This window comes from Phyllostomus hastatus, unplaced genomic scaffold, assembly GCF_019186645.2.
Source record: "Phyllostomus hastatus isolate PE091 unplaced genomic scaffold, TTU_PhHast_1.1 phas_scaffold_501, whole genome shotgun sequence".
Taxonomy (NCBI): Eukaryota; Metazoa; Chordata; class Mammalia; order Chiroptera; family Phyllostomidae; genus Phyllostomus; species Phyllostomus hastatus.
Genome location: NW_025334033.1, coordinates 1,891,384 through 1,909,335, shown reverse-complemented (window position 1 = coordinate 1,909,335; position 17,952 = coordinate 1,891,384). Strand labels below are relative to the sequence as shown.

The 17,952-nt window shown below is 37.7% G+C and overlaps 1 protein-coding gene across 1 annotated transcript; it reads left to right on the top strand.

Moving 5' to 3' along the window:
• Positions 1–16,534: 16,534 nt before the first annotated feature.
• LOC123808552 (olfactory receptor 4F15-like) lies at positions 16,535–17,479 on the top strand. The gene has a single exon (XM_045823285.1). The coding sequence runs from the start codon at positions 16,541–16,543 to the stop codon at positions 17,477–17,479; it is 939 nt and encodes a 312-aa protein (XP_045679241.1). The 5' UTR covers positions 16,535–16,540.
• Positions 17,480–17,952: the final 473 nt, after the last annotated feature.

Genomic DNA, 17,952 nt, shown 5'->3' with positions numbered 1-17,952 from the left:
TAAATTGTCCGAGGTATATAATTGTTCTGTACTTCTGCTCCACCATCTTTAATACCACTCTCCAAATTCCCATAAAACTGCCAGAGCTGCAGATTAAATGTCCACATTGTAGGCAGTGGGGAAAAAATGAAGTAGAGAGGAAAAATGAAGATTTCTTAAATGTCATACTCGTACAAACACCACTTCCACTTTGTGGATCTGCAAGGGAAGTGGACACAGGTTTCCAACCAAGAATTCTGTTACTAAAGAAGGAAAATCAGTACTGGACAGAAAAATGGCAGTCTCTGACATAGACACATTCCTTCATTGCAAAATAGTCTGTAATGTCAGTTTTTTACTTTCAGTTTAATAAAAGCTGTAAATAAAAGTTTTAAAAAAGTTTCAAGTAGAAAGATTTATTTCAGCTATCCATTTTTTCATTTCTAATAATATTTTTAAATTGTGGTCAGAAACAGTAGAAATTGTGAGTTTGTTTTTGGATCAATTTCCAGCCAAGATGGAGGTATAGATAGATACAGATATAGATGTGCCTCCTTGCATAACCAAAAGAGGGGCAACAACAAGTTTAAAAACAAAAAACACCTTTAAAAGGAACCTAAGCAACAAAACAAATGAACAAGCAAAATATAAACAAAGACACTGAAAAAGAGAACAGGCTGACAATGACCAGAAGGGATAGGGGAGGGAATTTCAGGGGAAAAGGGGAAGGGTTTACAGGAATAAGTATAAAAGACACATGGACAAAAACTGGGGGGTGGGGGGGAATGAGAGGGAGGTGGGGAGGGCTGGGGGGCGGGCTTGGGTGGGAGTAAAAGACAGAAAGCTGTACTTGAACAACAATTAAAATAAAAAAAAAACAAAGTCAACCAGAACTGACAGAAAATCAAACTGTGTGGAAGTCCCACAATCAAGGAGTTAAAGAAGAAATATTCATCCAGACTGGTAGGAGGGGTGGAGATGGGCAGCTGGGTGGAGTGGACTTGCAGCAAGGTGGTGACTGGTGGAAAAAACCGGTGAGGCCACAGATGATGGACCAGGTGGTCCCACATTCGCGTGCAGATAAACTGGGAGGAACAACTGGGGAGAGAGGCAGACCACACAACCCAGGGTTCAAGTGTGGGAAAATGAAGCCTCAAAGCCTGTGACTGAAAACACCTGTGGGGGTTGAAGTGGCAGCAGGAGAAACTCCCAGCCTCACAGGAGAGTTTGTTGGAGAGGACCACAGGGTCCTAGAATGTACACAAACCCACACACCCGGGAATCAGCACCAGAAGGGCCCAATTTACTTGTGGGTAGTGGGGGAAGTGACTGAAAACTGGCAGAGAGCAGAGCAAGTGCCATTGTTCCCTCTAAGACCCCTCCCCCACATATAGCATCACAACATAGCAACATGGGTTGCCCACCCCTTAGTTGCCCAACATGTTGCTCCACCCCTTACTATGTAACAGGCACATGAAGACAAAAAAAATGGCCCAAATGAAAGAACAGATCAAAGCTCCAGAAAAAAAGACAACTAAGCGATGAAGAGATAATCAATCTATCAGATGCACAGTTCAAAACACTGGTAATCAGGATGCTCACAGAGTTGGTTGAATATGGTCACAAATTAGAGGAAAAAATGAAGGCTATGCTAAGTGAAATAAAGGAAAATGTACAGGGAGCCAATGGTGATGGGAAGGAAACTGGGACTTAAGTCAATGGCTAGGACCACCAGGAAGAAAGAAATATTGAACTAGAACAGAATGAAGAAAGAAGAATTAAAAAAAATGAGGAGAGGCTTAGGAACCTCCAGGACATCTTTAAATGTTCCAACATCCGAATCATAGGGGTGCCAGAAGGAGAAGAGGAACAGCAAGAAGTTGGAAACTTATTTGAACAAATAATAAAGGAGAACTTCCCCAATCTGGCAAAGGAAATAAACTTCTAGGAAGTCCAGGAAGCTCAGAGAGTCCCAAAGAAGTTGCACCCTAGGAGGAACACACCAAGGCACACCATAATTACATTATCCGAGATTAAAGATAAGGAGAGAATCTTAAAAGCAGCAAGAGAAAAGGAGACTGTTACCTACAAAGGAGTGCCCATAAGACTTTCAACTGATTTCTCAAAAGAGACCTTACAGGCAAGAAGGGGCTGGGAAGAAATATTCCAAGTCATGAAAGACAAGGACCTACATCCAAGATTACTCTCTTCAGCAAAGCTATCATTTAGAATGGAAGGGTAGATAAAGTGCTTCTCAGATAAGGTCAAGTTAAAGGAGTTCATCATCACCAAGCCCTTATTATATGAAATGTTACAGGGACTTATCTAGGAAAAAGAAGATCAAAACTATAAACAGTAACATGACAACAAACTTATAGTAATTAACAACTAAACCTAAAGAAAAACAAATTAAGCAAACAACTAGAGCAGCAACAGAATCACAGAAATGGAGGTCACATGGAGGGTTATCAGTGGGGGAGTGGGTGGGGGAGAGGGGGAAAAGGTACAGAGAATGAGTAGCATAAATGGTAGGTAGAAAACAAACAGGGGGAGGTTAAGAATAGTATAAGAAATGTAGAAGCCAAAGAACTTATATGTATGACTCATGGACATAAACTAAAAGGGGAGAATGTCGGTGGGAGGGGGTGTACAGGGAAGAGGGGAATAAAGTGGGGGGGATGGGACAACTATAATAGCATAATCAATAAAGTATATTTAAAAAAAGAAACTATGTTTTTGGACTTTGTCACAATTCACTTAACACCTTTTCAACAATCCACTGGTTAAATCTACAGTGCTTTTTTGTGCACTATGAATTTTCTTTTATATTATATTGAATGAAATATGAATGAAAGCTTTCTCACATTTATCATAGCATACAGTGCCCCCACTCAAATAATTGAGGTTTTGTTGAATGAAAGATTTCTCAATATTCATTATGCTCATAAATCTCCTCTCATGCAAATTATGTAACACTATAATGATAGCTAATATTTATGATATACTATATTCAAGCCACTGTTCTAAACACTTTACATTAATAACTCACACAGTACTTTCAAGAATCTGATAAGGAAGGTATGTTTTCTTACAAGTGATTAAACAAAAGTAGAGGTTAAGGAAAGCAACTGATAAAGACATGTGCTATGGCTAAAGGCTTTCCTATATTTGCTACACTAACAAATTACTGTCTATTAAAATTTGCTAAAGTTTAATCGGTTTTCAGTAATGATAGATTTTTCTACATGGATTACATTATCATTATCTTTTCCTATGCAGATTCACTGATGCTGAACTTTATGAGGCAAGTGTACTCCCATATTCAAATTTTAGTAATTCTTTGATGACAATGGATTAATGACCACAGAAGTCTGCCAGTATCAATCACAAAGAATAAAAAAAATTCATATATAAACTTGTGGTCATTATGAGTATTACTTACCCATGAGTAAGGTCTATCCCATTTTCCTTATATTTAAAAGATTTCTCACTGATATGAATTCTCTGATGTTGAGTTAGGAGTGAGCCATGAGTAAAGGCCTTCCCACATTTCTTACACTCATATGGTTTCTCACCAGTATGAATTCTCTGATGTTGAGAAAGTTGTGAGCTCTGAGTAAAGGCTTTTGTACACTTTTGCATTCATAGGGCTTCTCACCAGTATGGATTCTTTGATACAGAGTAATTTGAGAACCATGACTAAAGGCTTTCCCACACTCCTTGCATTCATAGTGTTTTTCTCCAGTGTGAATTCACTGATATTGAGTTAAGTTGTGAACTACAGATAAAGGCCTGCCCACATTCCTTACATTGATAAGGTTTCTCACCTGTATGAATTCTCTGATGCTGTAAAAGCAGTAATCCACGAGCAAAGGCCTTCCCACATTCATTACATACATAGAGTTTCTCACCAGTATGAAGTCTTTGATGTTGAGAAAGATGTGAACTCTGAGTAAAGGCCATTCTACATTCTTTACATTCATAAGGTTTCTCACCAGTGTGAATTCTGTGATGTTGAATAAGTTGTGAGTCATGACTAAAGGCCTTTCCACATTTGTTACATTCATAGGGCTTCTCATTGGTATGAATTCTCTGGTGTTGAGTAAGTTGTGAACCATGGATAAAGGCTGTCCCATACTGTTTACATTTGTAGGGTTTTTCACCAGTATGAATCCTCTGATGTTGCATACATAATGAGCCACGAATAAAGGCCTTCCCACATTCTTTACAATCATATACCCTTTCCCCATTATGAATTTTTGGATGTTGAGAAAACTTTGAGCCACAAATAAAAGCTTTCCCACATTCCTTATACTGATATGGTTTTTCACCAGTATGAATTCTTTTATGCAGAATAAGCCTTGAAAGCTGAGTAAAGACCTTTCTACATTCTTTACATTTTTAAGTTTTTTTTCCCCCCCAGTATTAAGTCTCCAGTGTGTAGAGTAAGTTTTGAGTTCTGAGTAAAAGCCTTCCCACATTCTTCACACTCATAAGGTTTCTCACCAGTATGGACTTTTTGATTTCAGGTTAGTTGTGAACTATGAATAAAGGCTTTCCCACATTGTTCACACTTATATGGTCTTTCACCAGGATGAATCCTATAATGTAAAACAAGTTGTGAGTTCTGAGTAAAGGCTTTCCTACATCCCTTGCATGCATAGGGTTTCTCACCTGTATGAGTACTCCGATGTTGAGTTAGTGGGAAGCTCATCTAAAATCCTTCCCACATTTCTTAAATTTATAGGGTTTCTCCAAATGACATGTGAGATATTGAGGTAAGTGATGCTAATTGAAAGTGGACATTTTTTTCATATATGATCATTCCTTGAATGAAATATTCCTTTTGTTTTCCAGTGTCCCTCTGACTTTCAAATAATCTCTAGAACTGGATTCCTTAAGATCATGGTTTTCAAGACTGTTACTCATTTCCTATTGGGATAATTCTGTTTCATAAGTGTCCTTTCTTGGAGGTAAGTATTCATTTGCACACCTTGAAGGCAAATCTAGTGACACCAAGTTACTACAGTTCTCCAACATCACACCTCTGTACAAATCCTTTTGAGCAAAGTCCAGGCATTCCCACTCATCTTAAGAGAAGTCAATGACAACATCCCTGAACATCTAAAATCTCTAAACCATGATTTTCATACCTGTAAAAAAGGATCAGTTCTCTCCTGGATTCCTATCTTGGAGAAGCACAGTGTCTAGAAGAGGTAGTGCTTGGACTTTGTTTTTGAATACATAGTCATTTTTGCCTGTTCTGGGCTCTGCTTGCTAGAAGGTACTGTTAAGGGCCCAGGGTCTGGTACTCAGGTTCCAGGAAGATTTCAGCTTTACTGGCCACATGAGAACTGGACCAAGATCCTCCACAGATACAGCTCTCTCCCCATGTAAGGCCCCAAAATCACATGCCCCCACCCAAGAAATGAAGCCATGTTAGGAACCAGGTGGCTCTGGGAACTGTGGTCCAAGGCAGGAACACTGTAGTTGGCCAGCCAAGATGCTGGAAGACACAGTCCACCTAGCAAGGGTCTCTGGACCCCACCACCAGAACCTGCTTGCACCTAGGGCAGCCCCTGAGGTTTCTGGGTGGGCCTTCCAGCACTCAGTATACAGGTGTTGGGCCTGCATTGCCAGGGTGGTTGAGGCCTGAAACCTGGAGTCTTGAGTAGTCCAGGGTCTTACCTGATGAGGAAAAAGTGGGTCTGCTGGTGGTACTGGCATGAGGAAGGAGCTGGAGCTGAGTGGCTGGCCAGTCAACTGGTTTATTTGTTAACCAAGTGAGGATATTCACTTACAAATATTGAGTTAATTTTAAGTCACATTTGATTGTATCAGCCAAAGAAATATGCCCAGATAAAATGAACTTATTTAAGATTATTAGCCTTTCAGTGAAAAATGTTACTTGCGGAGTTGGGACATTTGAGCAACATCAATAGTCAATTAAAAAACAAGGCAAATTATTTCAAGTGTTTTCCTTTGGTTGTCGATAACTTGACAAGTGTTATTGATTCTTCTCAGTTCTCTTTTATTTTAGGAGTCAATGCGAAGTTTGAAGTGGCTGAAGAATTAGCCCCTGTGAATAGTTTGTGTGGAACAAATATAGGTGAGAATGTTTTCAAAGAAATTGGGAAAATACACATTCAGTATAACCTGAAGTGGAATCTGCTAAGATGTGTAACAACTGATGGTGATAAAACTATGTGTAAGAAGTAAAGTTAAAGGAATTTATCACCACCAAGTCCTTATTATATGAAATGTTAAAGGGATTTAGCTAAGAAAAAGATAAAAAACTATGAACAGTAAAATGATAACAAAGTCACAACTATCAACAACTGAACCTAAAAAACAAAAACTAAAACTAAGCAAATATCTAGAACAGGAACAGAATGACAGAAATGGAGATCACATGGAAGGTCATTAGTGGGGAGGGAAAGAGGGAGAATTGGGGGAAAGGTATAGGGAATAAGAAGCATAAGTGGTAGGCACAAAATAGATACAGAGAGGTTAAGAATAGTATAGGAAATTGAGAAGCCAAAGAACTGATATATACAACCATGGACATGAACTAAGGTGGGGGTGGGGAATGCTGGAAGGTGGGAGGGTGCAGGGTGGAGGGAGATAAAGGAGAGAAAAAAATGGGACAACTGTAATAGCATAATCAGTAAAATATACTTGAAAAAAGAAAAAGGAAAGGCTTTTATTGGACAAATTTATAAACTTATGAAAAATATGAGATGTTTAAAATCTTTGGTTATTCCTTATATTATTCATAAGTAAGTATTTTGTAGAAAATATTTTAATCTATCATGTGTTTGTTGAACTAGTAGTTAACAAAAGTAAACCATTCACTCTTGTAGATTTAACCATTGTTAATTTATAAGTTTTTGTTAAATAGATAGCCTGATTTCCCCCATCACACAGCAATTTGATAGGCTAGCCGTGGTAATGTTTCCCTGCTTTTTTTTGAGCTCAGGCCCAAGATTGAAGGTTTTCTGAGCCGATACGAATTAGTATCATAGAAAAGATGGAAGAGAAAGATAAGACATATCTAGATTTCAGTAAAGTGTCTATTAGGCTATCATAATAGAAAATTAAAAACCGAATTTTGTGGAACACAATTAGACGGATTTGAAACTTCAGGAACACATTGTCCACAGAGTACCAATTTAAGGATGATTGTGTGGAGTGAAGAATACATTTATGTTCCTGTTGTTTTCCCATAGTTTGTCCAATGATTTAGATTTAGGTAGAAGAGATAAAAGTAAGAAAAATTTAGGATTAAATAATGAGAACTAATTATACTGGCTGCAAACTCATGTTAAGTCAAGGATATTGGGGTTTCCCACTCCCAAACTTCAAAGCTAACAAAAATCCTGAATTTTCTAATAAGAACACAGGTTTCAGAATCACAATTCCACTTTGCCAACTGCCTTCTGTATGCACCCTCTGTGGTTTTTGATGACAAGCTGGTTTGTGACTTGTTTTCATATTTTCTCTCACGGACCCAGGGGGCTCACACTTACTTCCAATAATCCTCAGCTCTCTTCACAGGACCTTCTATGCACAAACAACTGACAAGTCTCTGCCTGTGCAGTGCTATTTCAGATTTTCAGGCCATATTTTATTACTTACCTTCTGTGTGGATCTTTTGATACTACACTTACTACTCTGAAATATGTATTCATCCTTTTCTCATGTATAGACTGAATTCTTTGAAAGATAATCCATACTTCCTTCTTTTGTATAATTGTCAGAATTTGGTATCTTAGAATCTCAATTAGTGTTATCATTTTGAACTCCATGGCCCTCTCACCCTTTTTTCTACCATCTCTACCATTCTCTACCATGATCAATGGTCTATGAATAGTTGAAGAAAACTATTTTTTCCAGAACACTAACTATATACTGCAAAGACCATCACTGAAACAGGAAATGTATCCCAACTCATAAATATTTATTTGGCAGAGCAATAGACACTTAGAGGTAAGAATATTGATGAAAATATTTAAATCTACAGTTTAAATCAGGGTAGCTTCTAGGACAAGGGGTCTTTGTATTTTTGGTAGCTTTATTTCTTGCTAAGGCCCAGAATATACTTGTTTTTCTTTTTTTCAACCTGCCCAAATGTATCTAGGAAATAAATATCCAGTGGTGTGTGTTTACATCTGTCTCATATGTATATATGGAACAACAATAAAGATGATTTTCATTAAAAATTAATTAAAAGATATTTTATAAATCATAGGGTTTCATCTTTTGCTTCAAGCCCTGAAGTAGAAAATAACCTCATAAAGCTTATTTAGTCATAAGGGATCCTTTTCCCTAGCTGACCCATTAACTGCCTCCTCCTGTGTTGCTCTGGGAAAATCAGTCTTATTCTATGAGACCATTTCCAGCACAGATTGAAGTAATGTTGGTGTTCCTTGTTCTATTTGGCACCACTTTTACTACCCTCTGTATTGCTAATTACCTATCTCATTTCTACTCTGGAGGAATTTCAATTAACACCATATGCCAATCTGATTTTTCTGCAGATGCTGCTATTTCAGATCTTCTAGAGAACAGGTGGGTGAGAAAGATGGGCAGAAAATATTCAACCAGACTGTTGTGTTTTGTCAACTAAGATATGTTTTGGTAACTAAATCACAGTTTGAAATCACCACTGAGTATATGAGAAGAGGGCTCCTGCAGGAGAAAGAGGGGAGCACAGTGGTTGAGTCAATGGGTAGGGGTTGAAAGACACCCTGCAGAAACCTAACTTAATCTTTAAAAAAAATCCTCACCAAGGATATGTTTATTGATGAGATGGGGGGAGAAGGAAGGAGAAGAGAGGAGAGGAGAGGAGAGGGGAGAGAGAGAGAGAGAGAGAGAGAGGGAAGGGAAGGGAAGGGAAGGGAAGGGAAGGGAAGGGAAGGGAAGGGAAGGGAAGGGAAGAGAAGAGAAGGGAAGGGAAGAGAAGAGAAGAGAAGAGAAGAGAAGAGGAGAGATGGAAAATTGATGTGAGAGAGAAACATTGATCGGTTGCCTCTTGCATATGCCCAAGGTGGGATTGAACAGGTACACTTTTGTTATATGGAATGATGCTCCAATCACCTGAGCCACTTCACCAGGGTGGCCTTTTTTTTTTAATAAGAGCTTTGTTGAGATGCAATTCACATATAACACAAGTTACCTTTTTAAATTATGCAATTCAATGGTTTTCAGTATCTTCACCATGGTTTATTTTTATTTTTTATTTTAATTGTTGTTCAAGTACAGTTTTCTGTCCTTTACCCCCATCCCAGCACACCATGTTCAACTATCACTACAATCAATTTTGGGCTTTTAGACAGGGACAAAAAGGGTCTCAGGCATCCAAGGATAAGGACCATGGTGTACAAGAGTCAGGCACAACCCAGGAGGTGCACAGGAGTGTAAATACCACTAGGATGCAGATGTAATGTTTAGATTTAGTTCCTGATTCAGTTTAATTTGGTAATAAACACTCATTCCAGAGTTGGTAATAGTATTTGGTCTGATTGTGGAAGACAACTTCTACGTGGAGCAAGAAAACAGAAATGTGTAATGTAAGTAGTGTTTGCTAAAGAAACAAGAAATGCATGTTTTCCCCCCTACACTGATTAATCAGTTATTATAATAAATGACTGAGGAGAAAAAAATCTCAAGCAGTTGCTGAGGTCAAAGATTCTCCCTAATTTATTCCAGTGTACTTCATCTTCCTGAAATATTCAGAGAGTGTTGATATCTGGTTATTTGTATATCCATTTACTATTCAGCAGCAGTAACAACAAGAAAGTACTTTTTCAGCTTCTGTTATGTTTCCAACATTGCCCAGAGTGCTGGGAATACAGAGAAAAATACACAATTTCTTCCCTTCATGACCTCACAGCCTGGTGAGGGGGATATAAGCAGAAAATCGCATCACTGTGCACCTGGAGCAGGAACCACTGAGAGGTGGAATGGTGAAGTAAGGAAGGATATCCTCCAGGAAACTGTCTCATTAGAAAAGAATTGCAAAGAATGGGGGAAACTGCTTTCACATTAAGGATCTGTTGTTCTCTATCCACAAGGCTCTTTGCCAAATATATGCTGATAAGGAAAACTCAGGCCCTGCAGTGGTGAGGTTAACTTGTCCTCCTAACGCCTTCACATTAGGAGAAAGGGTGTGTGGCTAGGGCTTTGTGGAGCTCTAAAGATGGAAGCTCGTTTTTAATCCTTTTTCTGTATTTTTCCATTTGGGCATGTTTTAGTCTCTAGTCTCAGAACTTGAGCAGAGTTTCTATTATTCTTTTTTCTTTTCTCTTTCCCTTCTACTTGACTCTTTTCATCACTCTTTCTCTATTCTTGCTTTTTTGCTTAATTTTTCTTGCCTTCTTCATTGACTATCTTTCTCTTCCTACCTCCTACCATCTTTTACTTTCTTCTCTTCATATGCTTCCTATATCTTCTAAATTATCTTATTTTAAACAAGCACTTTAAGTTGCAAAGGAATTAATTCAAATTAACCTAGCAAACAATTAATTGACTTCCCAGAAGTAACAATCCTATCCTCTGAAACTGTCCTAGGAGCTAAGGAGGAGACAGAGATGAATAATACAGGATCCCTGCCTTCTAATGGGTGAAAAGAGAGGAAATAAGTCATGCACAGGTAACTATACCATGGAGCAGAAGGTATTATGAAAGTTTGAAAGTGTGAAGTGCTATGGGAAAGAAGGGGAATAAGATTTTTTTCCTATCTAGGATAAACTAGGAAGTTTCATGAGATGAGTGGTATTTATACTGGGCTGTGAAAAATAAACATTTGAAGATAGATGAGGCTCACTCTGTCTCTCTCTGTCTCTATACACACACACACACACACACACACACACACACACACACACACACACACATTAGTGGAGGGGATAGTTAAACAAAAAGAGGAAAAGAAAGTTTCCGAGATGATGAAGGGGCTGATATAACTGAGGACAGGGTGAGATAGTGCTACAGCCAAACACAGAGGCCCTGGAATACTTTAGTTTTTCTTTAGCCAATGGCAGATCACCAACTTTGTGCAGTAAGGAGGCATTGCTAGTGTTTTTGGAATATTAATCTGCTGTAGAATGGTCTGGGAGGGCACAGGCTGGTGGGCACAGACTGGTGGCACTTTGAACTTTGCAGGACACTGTATCATGTGTCTCTGGCTGGTTAGTCCTTACTACTGTATGATCTTGAAGCTCTGATCTGTTGGTTCATTGCATATATCTTATTTCAGTGTCTTTTTCCTGGATCCTACTCCATCCCAATCAGATTCCAGATAAATCATGAAAAATTTTGATGATTTTTCTTTTTTTAAATTTTATTTTAATCATTGTTCAAGTACAGTTTTCTCCCATATACTCCCATTCCAGCCCACCCACCCAACCCTCCTCACTTCCCTCCCATTACCACTTTCCCCCTAGCTTTTGTCCATGTGTTCTTTAAATTTGTTCCTGTAAACCCTTCCCATTCTCCCCTGAAATTCCCTCTTCTCTCCCCTCTGGTCTGATTATTTTTCTTTCTCCAGTAGTCAAACTCCAGGTTACCTTATGATCTTTTCCTTGCTTTTAAAGGTAATATGATCAAATGAAACAAGGGTCAGTAATAGATAGAGCTAATTTTAAGTGTTTGCTTGAAAATATAAAAAAAGGGGGAAGGGTTTACAGGAACAAGTATGAAGGACACATGGACAAAAACTAGGGGTGGAAATGGGAGGGAGGTGGGGAGGGCTAGGGGCATGGACTGGGATGGGAGTAAAAGGCAGAAAACTGTACTTGAATAACAATTAAAATAAAAAAGAAAATATGAAGTTCATATAATTTATTGACAGCATAAGCACTAAAAGACAGATTTTCTGCTTTCTCATAAAAATTTCTGTCCCTACTCTACTATAGTTTTTGCTATAGCAAAAAGCCTTATCATACGTAACATTTGTTTGTATTGTCACCCATTTTCCTCCCCTCCTCCTGACTCAGAACAATACATGGCCCTTTAATTTTGCAATGCTAACTCTTTTAACTTTACTTTTTATTTCACCTATTTCTGGTACTCCAGAACCTTATGATCAATGAACTCTGACTCTTCTGCACTTTCATATTCTCCTCTATTGGCTCCTAGGAAAGGCTCATTTCTCCTATTTACTTAGTTGTTAAAAAGTCCCTTTCTTTTATACTATCTTTAATTATTCTTCTCCTTTTTATTTTTTTAGTCAATTTTGCATCTTTGTCCATGGGTGATAGTGGAAGGAAACTTTTTTTCTCATATTGTTCTGTTCAAATTTTAGCATCAATATTTTATTAACCTCATAAAATAAATGTAGGGGAGAACAGTTCTCTTTCTCTGTAATTTGTGTAGAATTGTAATTACTGTTTTCTTAAATTTTTGGTATATCTTGTCATTAAACCCAGAGTTATGTTTGTGGGAAGACTTTAAAAATTAGATTTAAATTCTTTAATTTCTTTAAGAATTATTAAATTATTAATTATTATTAATAAAGGATTATTTAGGTACCTATTTTGTCAATTGTGGTCCCCACAGAAAACAGCACACTCACCTACAGTAACAGAGGGAATATTACTAATTAAGAGACTATTTAGAAAGTTGAGGATAAGTTTAAGGGAAACCAGTAATAAGTGGTGAAGTCAGAATCTGTAAATAAAGTTATGGGTGTAGGAGAGGGCTGGCTGCCTTGCTGGAGAGAAATGCAGCCATTGCTATCCTGAGGCCTGCAGGGAACTAAATCAGGAGATTAGTATCCTTATCTTTCATTGTTTCTTTTTGGCCTCCTATTTCAGGTCAGTCCCTGCCATTGACCAAAACCAACCAACACTGAGAGCAGGAAGCCCAGTTTATGCAGTTCTTAGAGGCTGGACCAGAGCAGGATGGAGAAGGGGGACAGTGGATCTAGAATGTTCAGTGCAGTGAGCTTTGGTAAGTTATGTTTATTTTCTGGGTATTATCATATTTTTGAAATATGTTGGCATAAAGTTGCTCAGTATAGTCTCTTATTATGTTTTTAATGCCCATGACATCTCTACTTATGTTTCTCTTTTACTCAATATTCTGTGTGCCATCTTTCTTTTTTCCTTGACCAGTCTCATTAGAGGCTTATCAATTTTACTTATATTTTTGAAAAAGCCTTTGTTTTTGTAGATTCTCTGTAGTTTACTTTGGTTTCTATTTATTAATTTATACTCTTATAACATTCTTTCTTATTCTTTCTGTTTGTTTTGCTGTTCTGTTTACTAACTGTTAAAAATAGATACTTAGGTCATTAATATTTAAATTAATTTTTTCTTTCTATAGTATAAGCTGTTAGACTATATAGTTCCCTCTTAATATGGCTTTTAGCTGCATCCTATAGGATTTTGTATAAAATACTCTTATATCTCAGTTTTAAAATTTTTCTAATTTTCATTGTGATTGCATCTCTGACCCAAGGGTTATTTAAAACTGTTACTGAATTTAGAAACACATGGATTATCTAGTTATCTTTTGGTTAGTGGCTCTACCTTGGGAGTGGAATGTGGTCTGTGTGATAACAATCTTGAAATTTATTAACATTTGCTTTATAGAAGAGCTCAGAATATGGCAATGTTTTTTTTCCATTTAAAAAATTTCATTGTTGTTCAAGTACACATTTCTGTCTTTTCCCTCCACCTCTCCACCCCACCCCAGCCATCCCCACCTCCCTCCTCTAATTCCACCCCACCCTTGGTTTTGCCCATGTGTCCTTGTTCCTGAAAACTCTTCACCCTTTCTCCCCCATTATATGCTCCCTCTGCCCTCTGGTTACGGTCTGTTTGTTCTTAATTTCAATTGTGTCTGGGTATATTTTGTTTGCTTGTTTGTTTCGTTGAGTAGGTTTCACTTAAAGGTGAGATCATATGGTATTTTTCTTTCACCTCCTGGCTTATTTTACTTTGGTATAATTCTCTCCAGTTCCATCCATGCTGGCACAAAGGTTAGGAGCTCCTTCTTTCTGTCTGCTGTGCAGTATTCCATTGTGTAATTGTACCCTAGTTTTTTTGTCCATTCACTTACTGATGGGCACTTAGGTTGCAGTGAGAATGGCCATCATAAACAAAGGAGCAAACAACAAGTGTTGGAGTGGATTTGGAGAAAAGGGAACCTTAGTGTGCTGTTGGTGGGATTGCAGCCTGGTGCAGCCATGATGGAAAACAATATGGAATTTCCTCAGAAAACTAAAAATGGAACTGCCTTTGACCCAACAATTCCACTGCTAGGATTATATCCTAAGAACCCTGAAACACCAATCCAAAAGAACCTATGCACCCCTATGTTCAAAGCAGCACAATTTTTGTAATGTTCTATGTTTGTTTGAAAAGAATGTGTATTATGTATATATTGTGGACAGGGATCTATGTAATTCAATTAGGTTAATTATGTTTTCAAACCTCCTATATGCTGAATAATATTTTGTCACTTTATTCTGTTGTTCCCTGAGAAAAGTGTGTTTCACTCTCTCACTGTTTCTGCTAGTATACAGGATTTGTCTCTTTCTTCCTGTAGTTTTGCTAATTTTTTCTTCATATGGTTTTAGGCTATGCTATTAGGCACATAAAAATTAATACATGTTATCTCTTTTTGTGGAATTGAATTTTTTAGTTTGAAGTGAACATTATGTTTAGTAATGCTTTTGGCCTTAAAGGTGATTGAAATGACATTGTTACCTGCTACATCGGCTTTCCTTGGTTAGTATTTGCTTAGTATATCTTTCCCATACTTTTATTCCCAACCTTTCTATCTTTTTGTTTTCTCGTGTAAATATATTGCTTGTAAATAGGATATTTTTGAATTTTACAAAAACAATCTGACCATTCCTCCTTAATTTTTTTTAACTGGAGAACTTAGTCTTCTTACATTCCTGGTGATTTTTGATCTATTTGGAAGTATTGTTATCACCTTATTTTGTTGTATTTGTTCTATCATTTGCATGTTACTTTCTCATATCTTGCTTTTTTTTGAGATTTAATATTCATTCTCATTCTATTTTTTATCCTCTACTAGTTTGGAGATTATACTTTCTATTTTTATCCTTTTAGTGATTGTATTAGAAAATTAGCATCACATTTAGCATATTAAAGTCTAATACAGACCTATCATAGAACACCTTGTAAACAGTGCTTCCTGGAGTTGTGTGACATAGTGACTCTGAGGACTTTACATATTTTAACTGCATTTGCCATTCTCTCAATTTATCCTATTGCTGCCATATGTTCCAATTTTCTCTCTTTCAAAGTACCACCTAGTGCCCAGGTTGTTGTCCTGTACACCAAAAAACAATAGGTAGTGGGTTCAATCCCCAAATGGGGAGCGTACAGGAGGCAACTGATCGATGTTTGTCACATTGAATGTTTCTGTTTCTCCTTTCCTCTGTCTCTAAGATCAATAAACATATCCTAGGATGAGGATTAAAAAAATGAAAATACCACTTTGTGTAGTATTAAGGTGTTTCATTCAGTCTTTGTTTATTCAGATTTGGCCACATACTTATTCATCGTTTCTTCCTGCATTTCAGAACTTCCATGTGGGGTTACTTTCTTCCTGAAATATATTCTTCGGAAGTCCCTGTGGACTAGTAGAAGCAACAATTTATTGCCATGAAATACTCAGTACACCCACTTTCCTTTGATTCCAAAACTCTGTTGAAGTTCTTACATTTCCCACTTGAAGTGGCTCCCTGATGTCAGAGGAGAATACATGGTGAAATTTTAAGTAGAGTCAGTAATAACAAGAGAAGTTGGTGGGAGATGGAGTGAGATTAGGACCAGCAGAGTTAGAGACTTTGTCAAATCCAGTTAAGTGGTACTGTGGTCATTTTTGACCAAATAAAAACAGGTGATAGAGGCTTTATCTTGTGTCAACTTGACTAGATTGAGCTACATTCCCCAACATTCCTTTTCTGTAGATTTCAACAAGAATGATTTGCAAGAAAGATTCTTTATCAATATTTCAAGGGCAAAAGTGAAGCAGTAGCCAGATCTGTAGCTAACAGATCTTACCATTTCTCTGCTGGCTTATCTCATTGATGTGAGGCAGTGGCTGGGACTGCAGCTGTCACACCTTCTTTGTGATTTTTCTTCAGCTTCTCTTAGTTGAGGGCCATGTGTGTGTTTAGCTCTGTGGTGAAGGGCCCTGGCTTCTTGGTGCATGAACACCATCAAGGTTGGAGGCAACAAGGGCTGACACTAGCTTTAGTCTATCTTATGGCTTTAGCCTTGCTTGGGGGGTATTCGTTTATTTTTATTTCCCCCATTTTATAACCATCTCTCCTTCCTGCCTGTCATGTGAACTTCAAACTATAGCATCTGATGCAAAGTCAATAGACTTACAGAGACTGCTGAATCAGCTTCCATGATTTCCTAAGATGAAGTCATTGTCAGAAACCCCTTAGCACATTATCTCCTATTGTTTCTGCTTCTCTAATGGAACCCTGTCTGATATAACTAGTAATTCCAATTTCTTATTTTTCCTGTTCTTTCAGGAAAATTTGGAGCCCAAAGTGACTGAGACCATGGAGGTAGGAAATTATTCAGTGATGCCTGAGATTGTGTTGGTGGGACTCACCAGTTCTTTGGAGATGCAACTAGCCCTCTTTCTAGTTTTCTCCATGTTCTACATAGCAAGTGTTTTAGGAAACCTTCTCATTGTGCTCACAGTGATCTCTGATTCCCATTTACACTCTCCCATGTACTTCCTGCTGGCCAACCTCTCCTTTATTGACGTGTGGGTTTCCTCCATTGCAGCTCCCAAGTTGATTTCTGATCTTTTCAAGGAAAGGAAAGTGATCTCTTTCCAAGGTTGCATTGCTCAGATGTTCTTCATTCATGTTATTGGAGGAACTGAGATGGTTCTGCTCATTGCCATGGCCTTTGACCGTTATGTTGCTATATGTAGGCCTCTTCACTACCTGACCATCATGAACTTCAGAACTTGTATTTTACTCTTGGTGGCTTCCTGGACCATTGGAATCATACATTCATGGATCCAACTTGTATTTGTTGTAAACTTACCATTCTGTGGCCCCAATGAAGTAGATAGCTTTTACTGTGATCTACCACGATTTATTATGCTTGCCTGCACAGATACTTACAGATTGGAGCTCATGGTCGCTGCCAATAGTGGTTTTATCTCTGTGGGAACTTTTCTCATTTTGATTATCTCTTATATCTTCATTTTGGTCACTGTTTGGCAACGTTCTTCTGGTGGCTTGTCCAAGGCCCTCTCTACATTGTCAGCTCACATCACAGTGGTGGTCTTATTTTTTGGTCCATGTATTTTTGTATACTCTTGGCCATTTCCCACAGTGCCAGTGGATAAATTCCTTGCCATTTTTGATGTATTTATCACCCCATTTTTGAACCCTGCCATCTATACTTTTAGGAATACAGAGATGAAGGTGGCAATGGAGAGACTATTCAGTCAGGTGTTGAGTTTCAGGAAGCTGTTTTAAGTGATTTTGAGATCAAGAAATACAAGCATCTCTAATATTTTCTGCCCATACTACAGACATGAACCAATGAAACAAAGCACCAATGATGCTTTACTTACTGGTTCAATTACTAATGTCCAAGAATTTCTTAATATGTTTTCTGTCATATTCTGCCATAACCAAGGAGGATATTGTATTCTTCTTTCTTATGCAGTGTGATGGAATAAAAAGTATTAATGTAAGTGTATTTCCACATTTTCTGATCCCTTGTTGATAAGAAGTTTCTGGACTGGTCTTTTATATCTCTTTTTCTACTCTGTTCTGAGGTGAGTTCTCCTTTGCCACATTCATTTTTGGGGTTTTTGATGCAAAATCTGAAGAAAAGTGCTTTGAAAATATGAGAACATTTTCAATTATTATGGATAGTTTTATTTGAGGTTTATAGTGAGACATGTGGGAGTAGCTGCAATGTATGAATAAAACAGATAAGAGAT